General features: G+C 41.1%; 1 protein-coding gene across 4 annotated transcripts; it reads left to right on the top strand.

The window, feature by feature from the left end:
• Positions 1-658: 658 nt before the first annotated feature.
• On the top strand, positions 659-15,245 carry INPP5K (inositol polyphosphate-5-phosphatase K). Of its 4 annotated transcripts, XM_063173627.1 has the most exons (14): positions 677-799; positions 2,295-2,662; positions 2,813-2,920; positions 3,580-3,688; positions 6,425-6,541; positions 6,832-7,004; positions 7,621-7,732; positions 8,242-8,351; positions 8,931-8,957; positions 10,629-10,821; positions 11,041-11,178; positions 11,643-11,726; positions 12,417-12,521; positions 12,787-15,245. In XM_063173627.1, the coding sequence occupies exons 2-14, from the start codon at positions 2,406-2,408 to the stop codon at positions 12,901-12,903; spliced, it is 1,650 nt and encodes a 549-aa protein (XP_063029697.1). In that variant the 5' UTR covers positions 677-799; positions 2,295-2,405; the 3' UTR covers positions 12,904-15,245. The 4 variants fall into 4 exon arrangements, with proteins under 4 accessions (XP_063029699.1, XP_063029697.1, XP_063029698.1 ...); XM_063173629.1 differs by lacking the exon at positions 2,295-2,662 and having other exon boundaries at positions 659-799; XM_063173628.1 differs by lacking the exons at positions 677-799; positions 8,931-8,957 and having other exon boundaries at positions 2,534-2,662.
• The last annotated feature ends 3,062 nt before the right edge of the window (positions 15,246-18,307 follow it).

Here is an 18,307-nt window from a genome sequence, read left to right as displayed (position 1 = left end):
TGGGGTTTTTTTTTTTGGAGGGTTTTTTTGGGATTTTTTGGAGAGTTTTGGGGGCTTTTTTTGTTTTGTTTTTGGAGTTTTTTGGCCTTTTTTTGGGATTTTGGGGGGTTTTTTTGGGGGGTGGGGTTTGGGGGGTTTTTGGACTTTTTGGGGATTTTGGGATGTGTTTTGGGGTTTTTTGGGGGTTTTGGAGTTTTTTTGGGTTTTTGGGGGTTTTTTGGGGGGGTTTTTTTTGGAGGGTTGTTTGGGTTTTTTTTTGTTTTGGGGGTTTTTGGGGGTTTTTTTGGGGGTTTTTTGGGGTTTTTTTGAGGGGTGGAGTTTGGGGGCTTTTTTGGACTATTTTGAATTTCTTTGAGGTTTGTTTTTGGGGTTTTTTTGAGGTTTTTTGTGGGGGTTTTTTTGGAGGGTTTTTTGGGGTTTTTTTTTAAGGGCTTTTTGGGGGATTTTCTGGGGGGTTTTTTTGTTTGTTTTGGGGGGTTTTGTGGGGGTTGGGTGTTTGGGGGTTTTTTTGTTTGTTTTTGGGGGGATTTTTTGAGGACGCGGAGGTCTCGGTGCCGCCCTCAGGCCGCTGTGGGTCCTCCCGGCCGCCAGGGGGCGCCGTGGCGCGGCGCGTGCCCGCCCCCGTCACGCGCGCCGATGGGCGCGGAGCGCTGAGGGCGGCGCGGAGGCCGCGGCCGGGCCGGGCCGAGCGAGGGGAGAGCCGGGGGCTCCGCCGGCCCTTTCCCCGTCCCTCGGGCAGCGCTTCCCTGCGAGAACCCCCGGGCATGGAGACCGCGGGCCTTGCCAGCAAGGAGTTGAGGTGAGTGGTGGGCGCGGGAGGGGCGCGGGGCTGAGGGCGGCTCCGAAAAGTGGCCGCGAGCGGTTACGTAAATGAGCGAGAATTAGCGAAACTTGTGTGTGTTTGTGTGCCTGCTTATTAGCGCAGAATTACACAAACTGGCGGCGTGGCGTAGTCATATGAAATAGAGGAGAAAAGCTGATTTTGTGGTGTGGAAGGTGGTTCAGGGAGGTTTATGGGGCATTTCGGGGTGTTTGGGACTTCCCGGAGCTCTGTTAATGTGTTGTGAGGGCACGAGCATCTGCACTTCTGTCACAGACCGGCTGTCAAGAACTTGTCACTTTCCCTGAGGAAGAACAAGCTTGAGTAAACACCGAACTTCTGCTTTTACGGTGTTTTTACAATGTTTCTTCACTCTCTGTCGGTGTCCTGTCCGGACTCGATCCCTTCCCTACAGAAACCTGCTTAGATGGGATTTGGGTAACAGCCTGCGACAGGAAAATTTAAACAGCCAAACTAACAAGGCTGACAAGAGCTCAAATGTCTTAAAAATCCTTTGAAGGCTTTATTATGAGCACTGTGACCCTGAGAAATTCTCCGCTATTGAGTCATTTGAGCATTAGCAGCGGTGATGCTAAATAATGACTTTAGTAGGTTGCTTGTATTTAGGACAGTGTTTGTTTTTACCATTGAGATTGTTTTTGTCAGTGCTGTGGTCACTGGGCACCTTGAGGAATTGAATTTCTGTCTGTAATGACTGATGGCTTCAACATTATTTCAGTTTTGTTTAATCAGGTAATTGTCTTACAAAATTAGTGACTGGAGAGTGTTCCCAAGTGCCATCTCCGGTGGCAAAATTAGATCTGCACCTACCTACATTTTTCTTTCCCCTAGAAATTTGTTTTGGAGTAGCTTCTGTGTGACTTCAGCATAGCCTTACAAAGATACCCTATTAGTGAGGAAAATTATGTATCATTTTAATCTATTGTGCAAGGTTGTTTTCCAGCTTTTCTGTATCCATTTCTGTATACGTCACCTTGAGCAGGCATTTGATTGTGGGATAAAACCACAGCCTTAATAATGGGTGTATTGATGGGGTTCACTAATTATCAGTGTTTATAAGGTCATTATAGAGCTCTTAAGATGATGGAAAATTAACAATTTCTTTTAAGCCTCTCTGTCATGTAACAAGACTGGCAATAAAGTGAATCTCTTTTTAGAAGCTCTATTACCAAAATAACCATTTTGTAAAGAAACAGCTGTGACGTGAATGTTGAGAGTCAGTGTCTTTGCTTGGTTCTGCTCAGAACTTTTGGGAGCTGGAGATTACATTTCTCCTCGCCTGCAGACAGGCACATGATCGATTCAAATCAACAATAAATTCTTTTAAACCCTGAGCTCGTCGAATTAACCACGTTAAATCTATTATGAAAAAAAAAAACCAATTCACCGTGTGAATTGCAGCTTTTGTAACAGCCCGGTGGGAACACCACAGGGTGTTTTTTTTTTTTTCCAGCATTGCTGCACACCTCCATTTGTCCTTTTGAATGCTGGATCTGGAGAACCCTGATCAATCTCTTGGCTTTAATGGGCCAGTCCCTCAGGGTGTAGCGGTGAGCGGGAGCCGATGGCGTCGCTGAGCAGCGAGGACGCGGCCCTGGGGCTCTCCCTGGCCGAGGCGGAGCGGGGCCGCAGCCGCTCGGGCAGCCTGAGCAGCACCGGCTCCAGCGGGCGCCTGCAGCTCCGGCACAGGGTGGCCCAGCTCATGGCCTGCGTGGAGGACATCAGCTCCGACGACGAGATCCACGAGGAGGTGTCCCGCACTCTGGATGAGGCTTTCCTCATCTGGGGCAGAAAGATGAAGGATAAGGGGCAAGAATTCAGGTTTTGCAGTTGGTTGTTTTTGTAGCAGCGATGGGGCCGGCAAATAGAACTTCTGTCGCTTTTCATCAACTCAAGAATGTTCTTAGAGTTGGTTGCCTGTCCACATTTCAATTTTAGCATTGGTTTTGTGTGGTTTCTGTTTGTTTCTAGATTACATTTAGTTACCTGGAATGTGGGCACAGCTTCTCCCCCTCCTGATGTCACAAGTTTGCTTCAGCTCAACTCGCTGGAACCCACCACGGACATGTACGTTATAGGGTGAGTGATGTGACAGAACTTGCTTTGGGAGTTTATTGCCAAACTGCTGGGTCTCAGCATGGTCTGTTTTGGACTGTGTGGTGTGAATCACTGCCTGGGAGATGGTTTAACACTACTGCTACCAGAGGGTGAAGACTAACTTAGTCTGACTAACTTAGAGCAGAGATGATTTATAGCAGTTGCTATTATTTGCTGTGATTTATAGCTATAGATTTATAGCTGCTGCTGTGTAGTGACAGAATGCAAAATATCTTCTAAACACGCAAAAAGTTGGGACTGCTGGTTTTTTTTTTGTTAGCTTGTTCATTTTGATATGAAAGTTGTTGGAAATTCAGCATGTTTTAAGGGACTTAGTGCAAGCACATTAGGCACAATCTGCCACTGTGTTTTCCAAACTATGTTGAAATTCTGAAGTCCTGACAATCAGGGTTTTATAACACATCTTGGGTCTGGCATTGTCTTAAACTCTATCTTCAGGTGTATATAACCTCCTTTAATTTTGTTTTACTCAGTGTCAGATGTGTTAGGTCTGTGTGTGGGTTAAACTGCTTGAATGAGGAACTGAACTGCAAGAATTTTCTGGGGTCTGTGTTCTGCAAAGTTCCTATGAATTCTGTCCCAACCAACTGGTGCAGTGTGAGTAATTGTGATGTATTCAGCTTACAGGAGGTGAATTCAAGAATCACAAAATTTCTGTCTGACTTGGCATTTGATGATCCATGGAGCATTTTTTTCATGACTGTCTTGTCTCCCTTGGGATATGTCAAGGTAATTATTTACATCACTCTTAAATGTCACAGCATTGAAGTAAAAGTCTTAATTTTTTTCCCTCAGATTATCCATAAAAGAGAAGTTGATGGTGTTTTTGCAGGTGTCTGTCACTTCCATAGGTACACATATGGTAGAGGTGATTCTTCATCACACCTGTGTTTTCCTGTTTTTCATGTCATGTCAACTCATACTGAACAGCAGATTTCTTGTGGCCACAATATCTTTATCTCTCTCTTGTTTGTAGAAAAGTTTTTTGCTCTGTGCAGTATTGGGGAACTGTATTGTGATGCTTCTAATGTAGTCTTGCACTATAAATATCCCAAGCAATGGCAGTGATTTTCATTGAGATTGGTAAGGCTCTTTTATCTTGTCTCTTTTTTTTTTTTTTTCCAATTTATTTTCAGGTGAAAGTAAATTCCATATGTGTAAAACAGGATTTTAATGGGTGTATATATTTATATTTACATGAGGACTTGATTTTTTGGTTGAAGACCTATAGCATTATATGGGAATTTAAATGATAAGATTTTGGGGTCATAAGAGCAGCTAAAGTACTGGGTATTTTAATAATGCTAACAATAAATATAGGAAGATATCCTGGATTTCTCTAGTAAAGAGAAATTAAAAGCCTTTTGTAGTGATTTTCATTAAGATTGGTAAGACTCCTTTATCTTGTTTTTTTTTTTTCTTTTTCCAATTTATTTGCAGGTGAAAGTAAATTCCATATGTGTAAAACAGGATTTTAATGGGTGTATATATTTACATGAGGACTTGATTTTTTGGTTGAAGACCTATAGCATTATATAGGAATTTAAATGATAAGATTTTGGGGTTATATCAGGGACATAAGAGCAGCTAAAGTACTCAATATTTTAATAATGCCAACAGTAAATGTAGGAAGATATCCTGGATTTCTCTAGTAAAGAGAAATTAAAAGCCTTTTGTAGTGATTTTCTAAACCAAGCACTATTTCTGGCTGATTTTGCTGAGGTGATTGCATTATCTGCATGCTAATCAGACTCAGTAGTTGTGCTGTTCTTTTAATTATAATTAAACAAAACAAAGGACCCATTGGGAATTACAAAAAGGAAAAAACCCACATTGTTCACTCTGGCCTAAGTCATTGCTGATAAAAATTCCAAATCTGGCCGTGGGCTGACATTCAGGCCCTGTATCCACACAGTTAAAAGAATTCCTGCTGGTACGCCTGGCTGATTTTGCATTCTCATTTATTCCAGAGGCAGTTTGGAGCACGCTAATGAGTGGCTGCTGCCCCCTAATGGCTTCCAGCAGGACTCGATTGGCTGCAGTAATAAGGGGGAGCTGTCAGGCCGGGTCAGAATCAAAGCAGGCAGCAAGGAAAGGTCAGCCCAGGACTCAGGCAGGAATTTGGCTGAGCAGGAGAGGAGCACTCCCCCCTTGGCTGACCTGTGCTGAGGGAGAGGTGTCACCCTTGGGACATTCTGTCCCCTCAGTAGCAGGCTCTGTTTTCAGAGTGTTCTGTTGGTCACAGTCCATTCTCCCACCAGGATCCTGTTCCCTCTGTGCAAGGGCTGTGCTTGATTTGGCTCTGAGGGCTGGTGGGACTGGTCCTGCTTCCAGTGCTGCCTTGTTGTGTTCAGGTCCTGGGGATCTTGAGAAACCTCTGGGGACTCAGCAAAGTGAAATAAAGCAAATAAATAATAAAGGGACTGGAAGATCTTGGTGCCTCATGAATGTGATTATGGGAAGGAGAATGCTGACTACTAAAATATTTATGCATCATTAGTGATTGCAGTCCATTGTTTCAGTGTTCTGTGGGGTATTTTGTTGGGTTCAAGGACAATGAAAACATTAAAATATATTCTGAAATAGTTTAATTGTGTAGATAGGGAGACAAAGGAGGAATTCTGTTTTAAATTTTGGGCTGAATTTTTTGTGCTTCTCCAGCAGTTGAATAGTCAGATTTATACTAATGCAGTTTTTTTCTAAATTAATCCAGCATAAAATTGAACTACAGTTAATGTATTTCAATGCCTGTATTTTAAATTGAACCATGATCATTAAAACACAATGAATTTTGTGTCTCATGCCAGGATCATTGTAAAGTCCATAAATGTTCAATGAAGAACATCTTTATTAGACAGTTTCCACACACACAAACCAAAAAAACCCCAAACCACAAAAACCCCGTGTCTTATGTGCTCTCTAAGTGTTTGGTAAATGAGATTTTACAGGCACTGCAAGGCAGGAGTTTCTGCTGTTTGCAGCTCATTGTTTTTGCAGATGCCTGGAATTGACTGCTGTGCTTTTGAAGGCATTTAGAATATTTAATGATCTGCTCAAGGGTGCTTCAGTTTGAAAAAGCTGCTGCTGTTGGGGGACTTGTAGGTGTGAGTTCTAAAGCTTTTAATGAAAAGTGAAGGATTTGGTCCTTCATGAACAGGATTCTTACAGGCAGAAACAAGAGGTTGGTGAGACAAAGACTTTAAAGAGGTTTGGGCAGGTGCATGTTCTGAGGGTGACTTCAGAGTGAAATATAATGTTGGAACTGCTGAGGAATTGATCAGAATTGTTTATGTGGAATATGTTTTTCACCTGAAGTGAATCTGCAATTACTGTGTCCCAGTATTGAGGCCAGACTTGGTGAGGGAATTGCATGACTTCTGCTGTGGCCTTCTTCACCTAAAAGCTCCTGTGAGGTAAAGCCAAGGAACTCCTGGAAGTGACCATTGCTTGTTTTCTGTCTCCCAGCTCTCCTCGGTTCGCATGCAGGGGCTGCTGCTCCTGATCTTTGTGAGGCACGCGCACCTTCCCTTCATCCGGGACATCCACACCCACTACACCCGCACGGGCCTCTTCGGCTACTGGGTAAGGACTGCTCCCTGCTGTGCCCTGTGCCTCTCCATGGGCCCTGCTGGCACAGGGAGGCTGTGGCTTCATTAAAAATTAATTACCTGACAAGCAAACTCATTTGTTTGAACCTCATGTGCAGCACAGACCGGAATTTCAGATTTCAGTTTATTTGCTGACGCGCAGCAAGTTGTGTAGAAATAAATGGTACTGATTTAAATCTTAATTGCAAGATTTAAAAGGTTGTAGGTGGTGTCAGTTCCATTTGCAGGAAAGTTTCAGGGAATGTTGTTCATCTCCCATGGCAGGGGAACAAAGGAGGAGTCAGCGTCCGCCTGTCCCTTTTCGGGCGCACGATCTGCTTCGTGAACTGCCACCTGCCAGCTCACATAGAGAACACTGAGCAGAGACTGGATGACTTTGAGAAAATTCTGGAAATGCAGTTTGAAGGAGATAGTATTCCAAGTCCCTGGGATCATGAGTGAGTTGTTCACTCAGTTCTGTGTTATTTCTATCTATTATCTATTATCTGTTATCTATTTATGTCTTCTTGCACTGAAGAGTTTTGGGTTTGGATTTTTCATCCATCATTTTATTTTATATGTCCCTTCAGCCTTGACCCTGAACTCTGGGAGGAAAAGATAACCTGAAAGACAGATGTCTATTTTACAAGACTGTTCTCTTCCAGTCTCTAATTACATTCAGTTGTTAGCATATAGACTACATGTCATGCAGGAAAGCTTTAGAAGCTAAAGCCTGTTTATACCAAAAATCCTTTAGGTTGCTGTTAAATGTTCAGAGATGTAAGATGCAGAAGTTAATATTCAGGCAGCAATAAGCAAGCAGCAGGAATGCAAGGGATTTAATTTAGTGTTTCAATTACTTCAATTTTTTTTTTTTTTGTTTAGCAGCAGGTTGCCCCTTTGTAAGCTTATCTATAGCTACTTAATGTTTGTGTTAAAGCTGTTTGCATTAAGTAATAAAAGTGATTAGAGCACCTAATTAGTGTAATGGCTAACATTCTGTCAAATTCTTCCCTTGAGTTAGTAGATTCATATAAATCTTCCTTGTTTGATGCATCTTGGTTTGGTTTTAAGGCTTCTCTTCTGGTTTGGAGACCTAAACTTCCGGATAGCAGATTATGGGATACACTTTGTCAGAGAATCAATCAATAACAAACGTTTCAGTCTGCTCTGGGAAAAGGACCAGGTGGGTTGGCTCAGTCTCTTTGGGAGTCTGATTTTAGTTTTAATGCACACAAACACAACGTGGTAGTTAAATTACACCTTGAGCTTCTGATTTCTGTTAAAGAACACAAACTCAGAGCAGTCATGAGGTGGAACATGAGGTGGTCATAAGCCCTTCATGTTCTTTGCAAACTTTTTCTGCTTTTCTTACTCATTTACAATACTCATATTTGACTGAAGATTTCTTTGAACTTCTTGTCTTGTCAGTTGTTCCTCACATTTATCTCTCCTCCTCTCCCAATAATTCTTTTTAAGACAACATTATTCTGGATGTTTTGGGTAGAATTGCCTCTAAACTTTTAGATGGATTGTGTCAAGAGTTCTGGCTATAACAAAGAGGCCCTTCTGAATTTACCTTTCCAATGTTGTACTGACTGCAATGTTGAATTCTTAGAGGATGCTTTTCCAATCATCCTTTAAGCTCTGATTTTTTTAAACAGAATATTTAAAAGTTACTTTTTATTTCTGCAGTTAAATATGGCAAAAAAGAAGGAAGAATTTCTGAAGGAATTCAAAGAGGGTCCTCTGCACTTTAAGCCCACCTACAAGTTTGACCTTTTCTCAGAGGTCTATGACACAAGGTAAAAGATAAAATGAGTTTAGATGTGGAACAGGAGAGTGACTGTGGTGCTTGGTTAAATATCACTTTAGTAATCAGCAAACCTGAATTTCCTGTGTGTACTATTGAGGGGTTGTTGAGCTGTTCTGTTAGGCTTGGATTGATCAAATCTGTATAAATGAATATTTTTGGCTGAAGAAGCTGGGATCTGCTGATTGTATGAGGGAAGTAATGAAACAACCCAGCTGCTTTTTTGGGAAGACCAGATTAACAAAATAAATGAGCACTTGTTTAAGCTGCTTCTGTTTTGTTCTTTCCTCCTAAAAGTGCTCATTGGTTGTCAAAAAGGAGCAAAATAATAATTGTCTGACATTTTTGCTTCCCTTCTCTGTTAAAGCATTTTATTTGATATGCTGCTATTTGAATATTAATGTATATTTGTCTTTATTGATTAATTTAAGTTGAAGGTGGAGTATCTGAAATTTCCAAAGTTTCTCTGTGATATTGAAGTGTGTTTGTTAAGTATTAGTCTTATGTTTCCACAGAAGGATAAGTTCCTGTCCAAACAGGGTTTTGTAATGATCTTTTTCTTTACTTCCAGAGAACAGAAGTCCCTGTTTTGGTTTAAGTAAGAAGAGAACTTTCTGAATTTTGTAGTGATTTTAATATTTCAGAATCAAAACAAGGCTCCACCTGAGCTTTTGCTCTGATTTTTGTGAAATATTTGAAAATCAGATGACAGCTGATTTTCTTTAGGAATTTTCTTAACCTGCCTGAAAGCTGCAGTGTTATCTACTCTGCTGTTGCACTTAATATTGGAAGTTTATTTATGTAGACCCAAAGACATTTTACTTCCTAATTTAATATAACAAGATGTAATGGGCCCAGCAGTAAATCCATCTTAAAAATATACTTTAAATAATCCAAACCTAGACATTATACAAATTATTCACAGCCTGGTTGTCTGTATTGGCTGATTAGAGAACCAAAAGTGTGGTTACACATTCTGTGTGCATCCTGCTGCTGTTCCAGCTACCAGACAGACTTTGCTCAGGTGGGGTGAGCAGCAAGACCTCAAGGCAAGCACCCTGCAAAAGTTAATTTTTATTTCTGCAGTTGCTTTTACTGAAGCCCAGAGAATTTTATTTTTCACACTCTTTCAGTGTGAATTCTGAGGGTTTCTTTCCCATCTAATATTCCATTTTCTCTGAAACAGGGAGTGTTTTACCTTAAGCTGTTCTTTTGGTATTTCCTGCACAGCAGAGCAGACATCTGGCATCTCCTAAAGATTTCTGTCCATTTATAGAATTACTGCAGTAAGGGATAAGGGCCCTTAGTCATTTCAAATCTTTCCACTTTATTAAAGGCAGGAAGGGGTAAAACAAAATTATGTTGAATATTGAACTAAATGGCCTTGGTTTTGATATTTAAAGTTATTAAACTGACAGTTTTCCTTGCACATCCTGCTTTTAACTTTCATAATCCAATCCAGTCCATTCTAATTCCCCTTCCATAGGGTATGATCTTTTCTCCATTTCAATTTGAAGTGATCTACCCATCCAGAGAGTTGCTGTTAAGCCTTCTTCCCACTACAGAGAGAACCACAGAGGGCTCATGCCTTCTGATGTAATTTATGATTTAAAAGGAAACTCAGCATTGTGTAAGTACAGTTGCAGGCACAACATCCTTGATTATGGAATTTTGAAAGCCTGTTGTTATGAGACAGCAGTAACTTGCAAACCTGAAATGCAGGCTGGTACAATTTACAGAATTCTAAATAAAGCCTTGCTGTGGCACCTGTGGTTACCATAAGCTACCCAAGTTTGTCCTGTCTCGTGTTGTTAAAGGAAACTTGCTCTCAAACATCTTGAATAATTTCAAACAACATTCAAACTCTTCCTACACATTCCTTATGTTTGCACCCTCATTTCTCAGAATATCTGTATGGAGCCTGGGACAGCTGTTGTATTATCTCTAAATCCATGCATGTTTTTACAGGGTTTTAGGAGAAAGTATCATTTCCTGTATGAAGCCAACTAACCCACTGAAATGTCCTTCTCCCCTTCATTTTACTCCTCTTTCAGAATCCATGATCTGTGCTGAATGGAGCTCAAATTAAGGAAACATTGCTTGTAAAACCCTTTAATCAGAGCTGTAAAATGAAGCTTGGATATGATTGCCTCCTTTTATTAATATGTATCTCACAGTCTTTGAACTCTGAGTAGATTTTGCACAGCATTCTTAGCTTTTGGCAGCTTGTTTCTCTGCTCATTTCACTTTTCACCTTACATTTTTGCAGTGAGAAGAAAAGAAAGCCAGCATGGACAGACAGAATCCTATGGAAACTGAAAAATCTCAGCAAGGTGGCATCAAAAGAAGGGGAATTCCCTGAAGAGGAAAACCAAATTTCTGTTACTCTGAATAACTACATCAGTCACATGAGCTATGGCATCAGTGATCACAAACCTGTCACAGGAACTTTCAAACTTGAGGTGCTTCCCAGTTATGTTAAGACAAAGTTTCTTTTACTCAGTGTTGCCTTAGAGCAGCTGATTTCCCAAACCATAATCTCTGCTTCATTCTGATCATAGTGAAGGCAGCAAATTGTTGTCAGGTTATTTCCAGTCAGTTAAAGAGTCCAGTTGTGGAAGAGAAGAATAACTGAAAGAATGACAGGCTTGACTGAGTTTAAACTCTGTTTTTTGGTGTAGATGAAGCCTCTTGTCTCAGAGCCCCTGGTTGTGCTGAGTCCTGAGGGTGAGTGGTGTGCAGAGCACGACGTTCTCATCCGCTACTCCGCAGTGCCTGAGTTCCCCAGCAGTGCTTGGGACTGGATTGGGCTCTTCCAGGTAATGTTACCTCACCAAAGATGGGAATGTGCCTGCAGGAGCACCTGGGGAGTTTTAGAGCATGATTCTTGCTGGTGCAGAACTCTGTGAAATAGTTGTGTGATTGCCATTAGTTTGCGTGTGCTGACAGTTTAGCTCTGCAGCATGTGAGTTCTTCCGCATCCTCTAAATTCTCTGCTAAAATAATCTGGTTGTTTATTGAAGTAAAATGTTGCAAAAGCTGTGGAAATGCAACAAAAATTTTTTTTGATGCAACAAAAATCGAAGTCACTGGAAGAGTGAGAGACCAGAGCAGTCCCACCCTCCCAGAAACAGAAGATGTGTGCATGTCCCCAAAATGTTTTGATCCTTAGAGTGTTTTAATTACTTCAGTGAAACAGTAAACATCTCTCACAACTTTGTTTTTCATGTAGTATGGTTTTTGTTTCCATCAGGAAGCTGATAGTTTGTATCTTTCTCCGCAGGTGAATTTCAGGCATGTGAAGGATTATGTTACTTATGCTTGGGTGCAAGATGATGAAATTTCTTCCTGCAGTGACAGCAAAGAAGTCAGTTGTATTTCTTTTTAATGTAGTTTTCCATAGAGTAGCACTGAAGGTCTGTTCCATATCCCCTTCCCCTCAACTTGAGGAGTTCTGTATTCTCTTCCCAGTTAAAGCTAATTGAGAACAATGTTATTAAGATCCCTCTTCCTGATTCTTCCTATTGAATGTTTTGGTCCCTCTTTAAAAACTGCTGTCTGCTACAAAGCCTTCTAGTAGTGATTTAAACAAAACAAACAAAAAAACCCCAAAAAACAAAGAACACCTTATTTTGATGCAAGTGATAAATATCCAGAGATGCTTATCTGAGCAAATAGAAGTTGAAATTGGGAACGGTGGCTTCTTGGGACAGGAGCAAACCAAGCTTGTGGATTTCTCTGCTGTTGCCACCAGGAGGCAGCTCCACTCCCTCTGCTGCTCTCTGCCTTTGGCCCTTCCCTTCCAGCCACTCTGGGTCCTTTCTCCCTTGTCACTGAACCAATCCAGCCTCCTGACATGGTGAAGGATATTCCTTCTCTTCCCTGATTTAATTTTCAGATGGTTTCCTGAGTTATTTCTGTCCCCATCCGTTTTAGCTTATGTTTTAAAACGTCCTTATAAATAGCAAATACTGATTTTGATGGTGCCCTGAAGGGCTTTTTTTGTAAACTTTTTTTGCTCTGGAAATTGCTCATTGCCTGTTCTTATTCTTGCCAGGTTTACATGAGTGCTTCAGAAATACCCAAGATGGGAGGAGAATTTTTGCTTTGTTATTATAGCAATAACCTGCACTCAATAGTTGGCATCAGTGAACCTTTTCAGGTAATACATTAGGAGGAAGCATTGATTAATGTTGATGTGGTTATTTAATTTTTATTACTTCATTTGTTTTCATATGCATCTGAACAGAACTGTGTTAATCCTTGGGAAAGTGGCAGAATAAGGAATTTTTAAAAGGATGTATCCTGGCTAAAAAGAATTTGCTCTGAGTACCTGTTACAGCATCTTTATATTATGGTATGGATAATACAGAGCAACACAGTGATTTTGAATTATTCATTTGGTTTTTATCCTGTTTTTCTCCTAGATTCAGTCTTGCCAAACACCCATAGAAGACGATGTGCCAGAGGAGGAGTGCAGCTGGCTGCAGAAACATGACAATCCAAAATCAGATGGTGATTCTGAAAATAGAAAGGGCATTTAATGGTCCTGGTTCAGCTGTCAGATGATTCTTTATGTCTTAGTGATTGTAAGCTTTTGCTCTTAGAAGATGGAGTGAGACAGGTAGGAATGTTCAGAAACTTTGGAAGCTCGTAGAAGATAATTTATTGTGGAAATGGTTATTTTTATTCTGGGGAGAGTGACTCTCTTGCACTGGATGAGAACTGTAAAATAGCACTTAAGGAATGCTGTGTGTTTTAAGGTGATAGACATTTCTGATGCAATGATTTAACCCAAGGAGGTTGCAATGTTTAATAGGTTTTTTAGGCCTGTTCCTTTTTTTGTAGAGGATATTTTATTTACAATGCAATATTTACTATGCTGTAACCACTTAATAATTGATTTCCAAATCTTGAGTTAAATGAAGTTATTTAAAAATTATTTATTAGATACAGCTAGTTAGCTTGTTTTGAAATTTTATTTGACTTTCAGATGTAAGCTAATTACCTTTTGGGAAACACCAGTGACAGCAGGTCACATGAAAAACAAAATCTTTGGAGTGTGTAAAGTCTCCTTTGGTAGGTCCTTCTCTTCATGCCTTACTGAAAAACTCTTTGTAGGATTTTCAATTTCTGATTCTTCCAAATTGCAATACATTTATCAAAATGCACTATTCCTGATTTTTGAAATTCTTATTTTATAAAACAATTAAGCAGTTTGCCCATTGCCTTCACTCCCCTCATTATAAAATGTAAAATAAACCCATTTTTTTACCAGTCCCTGGCTGGGAGTGAGCCAGGATCCCACAACTTCTGAGGGAATTTGCAGAAGTTGAGAAATGCTTTAGCATAGATGAGCAGCCCATGGTTGATTATTTGGCATAATCTTTGAAAATTGTAAATATCTTCAATTTATAACAATCAGTCTGCAAACTTTGTGTTTTTCTAGAGGTGCTCAGACCTTTGTGTATCCTGTGCACTTGAGGGTGGAGATGGAATAGAAATTTCCTGTATCTTTGGGAACCTGAAAGGTAGTTAGCTTCTGAAAGGCTCTTGTTTCTGGATGGGGAAATAGAGATCTTTGGAAAGGATGGGAAACATTCCACAGAATCAGACTGCAGTGCTGGGCCAGAGCACCTGGAGTGTCCCCTGCTCTGTGCCCACAGCTCCCCCCCAGCTGTGGGGAGCACAGTCAGTCCCTCCTCACTCCCCCAGGGATGGAAAGGAGCAGCTTTGGTTCAGCTGGAAAAGCAAGGAGTGTTGGGATGTTCATGCTGGAATTCTGCTTCACAACTGAGTGGATTCCTTTTTGCTCTTTTTCTCAAAGCCTTATTTTTTTCAGGGTTGTTTTGAGATAGAAAGTTAACAGCTTGATAGGATATTTGTTTTGCTTGTATCATTCACTGTACAAAACCTTTTGAGGTCCAGGTGTTTGTGTCCTGTAGAAGCTCTGCCATAGGTTTCAGGGTAGGTAGCTCAGGGGGCTTTAGGAACACTTGGCCTCTGGAGGTTTTAGTTGTATCTCAGCTTGATGCTTGCTGTTGGCAATACTTGGTGAGTAGTGAGGGCAGGTTCAGAGGATACTGTGTTCATTGCATGGATTAACACTGCCTTGAGGTTTACAGTTTGTACATTCCTGTTACACTTTGGAACCATATTAGAAACAGTTTGCCCATTTATACTGATCTCCCAAGAATTTGTTTTGCACTGAATCTTCCAGATATGTGACTTCTCTTGGCAATTAGGGCATCAGACAAACCCCTGCTTTGAACTGCAGTCCCTCCTGCAGTTCCTGAGCTGTCTCTGGTTTCACTGGTGTAACTCTCTGACCATTCTCCATGCAAGGAGATTCTGTGGAGACCCCAAAGAGCAGTGGGCTTTGAATTCCAGCCCACAGCTGGCAATTTACTGTGGACCAAGATCCAGTTTCTTCTAAGCAGGGTGCATCTGCTGGGCAGGAGCAGCTCAGAGGGAGCCATGCAGCCTCTTTGCAGGGCCAGACCCTCGAGATCCTTTGTGCTTGTGGGAGCTGAGACCCCTCTGTCACTGGACACAGAAGCTGCATTTTGTAAACTGATCCTTTGAACCACAGGACTTCCCAGAAAATGCCCCCAGCAGCTGGGATTGGAGCTGCTTGTGTGTGAGGAGGATGCTGCACACAACTCTGCACTTCTTTCTTCAGTATTATGCACACAGAGGCACTTTTGTTTACTACTGTTACCTATGGTAGCTTTTCAAACTATTCCATGACCTGTAATGATGCAATTTCTGATGAAATTTCTCTTTTCTTAGAACACCTTTAATTGGATGTTGTAATCACTGGAAATGTTTTTATACTCATGTGTTTTTCTTTTCATGTACCTCTAAAATAAATCCTGGCAGTGAAGCGTTGTGCATGGCCTCTGTTACTTTGAGGAGGAACAGATTGGTTTGGGTGGGGAGGATTAATTTGTAACTTTTCTCCAAGGAGCTTCTTTTGGACATGTTTGATGCACAGATACAAAGTATTTTAGGAGGAAATTAGTTACAACCTATGGTAGGGCTTGGGCTGCAAAAGAAAAGCAAGGATAAATGCAGGTTTTCCTTTGACAAAGCAGATTCATCTTATTTTTTTCTATGTCAATGGATCCAGTATTAAATGCTCTTGTGGTTTTGCATTTTCTATCCCTCTTCCCCATTGAGGTTTTGACATTTTCCTTGTAAAAATGCCCAGACCACTTGACATTGCTTCTTAATTTTTGAGAGCAGGTTCTTCTAATTTCACTTTTTCAGTGAATTTTCATGGTGTGATTTGAGATATCTCTTTTGCCTTTCTGAAATATCTACTAAGTTATGCATCATATTTTAAATTCTCTATATTTTAATATAAATTTGCACTCGGGTTCCATCTAAGGATAACTTTTCCTAACTTCCTGCTGTTGAAGAAATAATTTTCAGATGGGAGCTATATATCCAAGGAATGTTGTCCAGTCTAGCCTCATTGAACTCCCATATATTTCTGATTGCTGGCTAAGCTCAGGATGTGCAGTGTATCATTGCACACAGATAGTACAGCTCTGTGTAAACAGGAAATATTTCTAAGATGTCTTGCGTGTTTGTGAGACCCTAAAAATACGTTCTGATAAAAACCATTGTTTCTACTACCACTGCTTCCTTCTCTGCTCTTGGACACTGAGTGACACTCAGATGAACTTGTCTCAATTAATATACTGCAGTGGAAAGGCCAGTTGGACAAAGCTGGAGTTAGGTTTTCCTTGAGAGAGGAAGTGATACCTTTTTTAAGAGGTCTGTGTTGCTAACAGGAAACTTCCTGTGGCCCTTTCTGCCCCTGGATTTAGGAATTGCTGCTTGCACGTGATTGACACGAAGCAATTTCTATTTAATATACACTTACTCTGGAAAATGATCTGCTCAGGAATTGAACTGCCCTGAACTTGTTTAATTGCTTCAGTTTGAGGAACATCATGGATCTGTGTTTGTGCATCCCACCTCCCTCCATTACAGTGGAACTGTCATTTCCACTTACAGGGTGTCTGCAATTGAGGAGAACTTTGTGCAGCCTAGACAGCAGCAAGAGAAATCTGTGTGGGAACAGCTGAGCACAGCTTGGGAGAGTCACTGGAGTCAGACGCTGAAGTGTGAGATCTGGGGATGCAAACTGTCAGCAGGAAATGCAGAGGTGCAGGAAGAATACAGAAAATATGAATGTAGGCAACACAAAAGGATGAAAAATAGGATAGAAAATGTTTTACCCTGCTAACTGTGCTTTGAAACTGGCAGTGCTCAAGTGCAGACATCAGCTCTGGTAGGGAATGCTTCAGCATCACTTGTCAAGTTCTAATTGCACTGTACTGTGGTTTTACAGCTCGGGCTCATCACAGACCACACTCTGCTCCTCTGTGTTCTTTTACATTTTTTCCTGCAGCTTCTTTCTGCTTTTTTTACCTTTTTTTTTCTCTTACCACTCACTTGTAGCCCATTTTCAGAAGGCTTTTCTGCACATAATTCTGGTATCTGCATCACAGGAGCCATTCCACTAACACAGCTTTGGTGTTCTGACTGTTGTGATTTCTGTCCATAGAAAGGGGAGGTAAATCAGGCTGGGTATTGCTCCTCATTACTGAGAATAGGGTGGGTTTGTTTGGGGAAGTGACAGTGTTGGGTTGGAAAATGTGATAAAATCTATTTATTTTTTAGTAGAACTCTGTATTGGGAAGTAAGTGCTCAAGGAAACAATTGTTGGACTGGAACAATCTTGTGTATAGCAACTAAGGAAGCATAAGAATAATTCCAGATACAAAACACAGAACTTTTCTTTGCAGTTGCTGAACAGAACTGTGTTACCTGTATTTGCTCTGGAGTGGCCAGTGCTTGGTAATCTTGTTAATTAATCTTGTTAATGCTTTCTTGGCAAGCATTATCAACTCCAGTTGGTTTGTAGTAGAGATGAAAATTCAAGTTTGGCTCTTCCAAGAAGATAGAAGGAATTATCTCCTGAGCAAATATTAAAATACCTGAAATTTAAACTGTTTTTTTCCCCCACAGTCACAGGCAGGATATGTGATATCTTTTTTTTGGAGAGTGATAGGTCTGGCCACTCCATTAATGGATGGCATGATCTTTGTAAAGTTCTGTAATTGGACTTAAACCAGCATTCACCAGATTATTTTTCTGCTATTTGTAGGAATTTTCATGCAGTAACGTGCCAATTAATTTCCTTTGCCATGATTAGTTAGCTACTCAAGGACTCAATTAATAATGATTCCATTCTGCAGCAGTTTGCAGAACTTCCTGTACTTACCATGGGAGCAGTCAGGGTTTTTTATTGCTTGCTCTTGGAGGCAAAGATGAAGGATTTTTTTCTGCACAAAATCTCTTGGTAGATTTTTGAAGTCCACCATGGGATTGTTTCGTGCCAACACCTCTGGAACAGCATCCGCAGCGACCTGACTTTTCTGAGCCTGCTGGGACAGAAATGGAACAGCAACAAAGCTGGAGGCAATAAACACAAACATAAATTTAGGCTTCTTGGAACTGTCGTGGCACGTTGGAATGAGTGGGAACCAATCTTGAACTTCATTGTTTCAGCTCACACCTAACACTTGGTATAAATACAGAGGTTCATCTTTTCCTCTCACAACAGGGCTCTGAACCAAAGGCTGCACTTAGTCAAGGTTGGCTGCTGCTGCTGCTGCACACTGAAACCAGAACCATCCATAAAGAATAGAGGGATTTACTGGCTTTCCTTGGGAAAATGGAGCTGCAGGTTGAACGTGTCCCTACAGGAGAAATCATCCGCGTGGTCGGGCGCAAGGCACAGCGCGGCACTGTAAGCCTGGCTTTTATTGTTCCCTGTTCCCTTCTGGTACTGCTGCTTCCACAATGACCAACCTAGATCTGAACTGAGCAACCCCAGGGTAAGAATGGAAGGGTTTGCAAGGCTGCTTG

Source organism: Melospiza melodia, chromosome 21 (assembly GCF_035770615.1).
Source record: "Melospiza melodia melodia isolate bMelMel2 chromosome 21, bMelMel2.pri, whole genome shotgun sequence".
NCBI lineage: Eukaryota > Metazoa > Chordata > Aves > Passeriformes > Passerellidae > Melospiza > Melospiza melodia.
The sequence above is the reverse complement of the archived record's forward strand: the minus strand, read 5'-3'. Positions and strand labels throughout refer to the sequence as shown.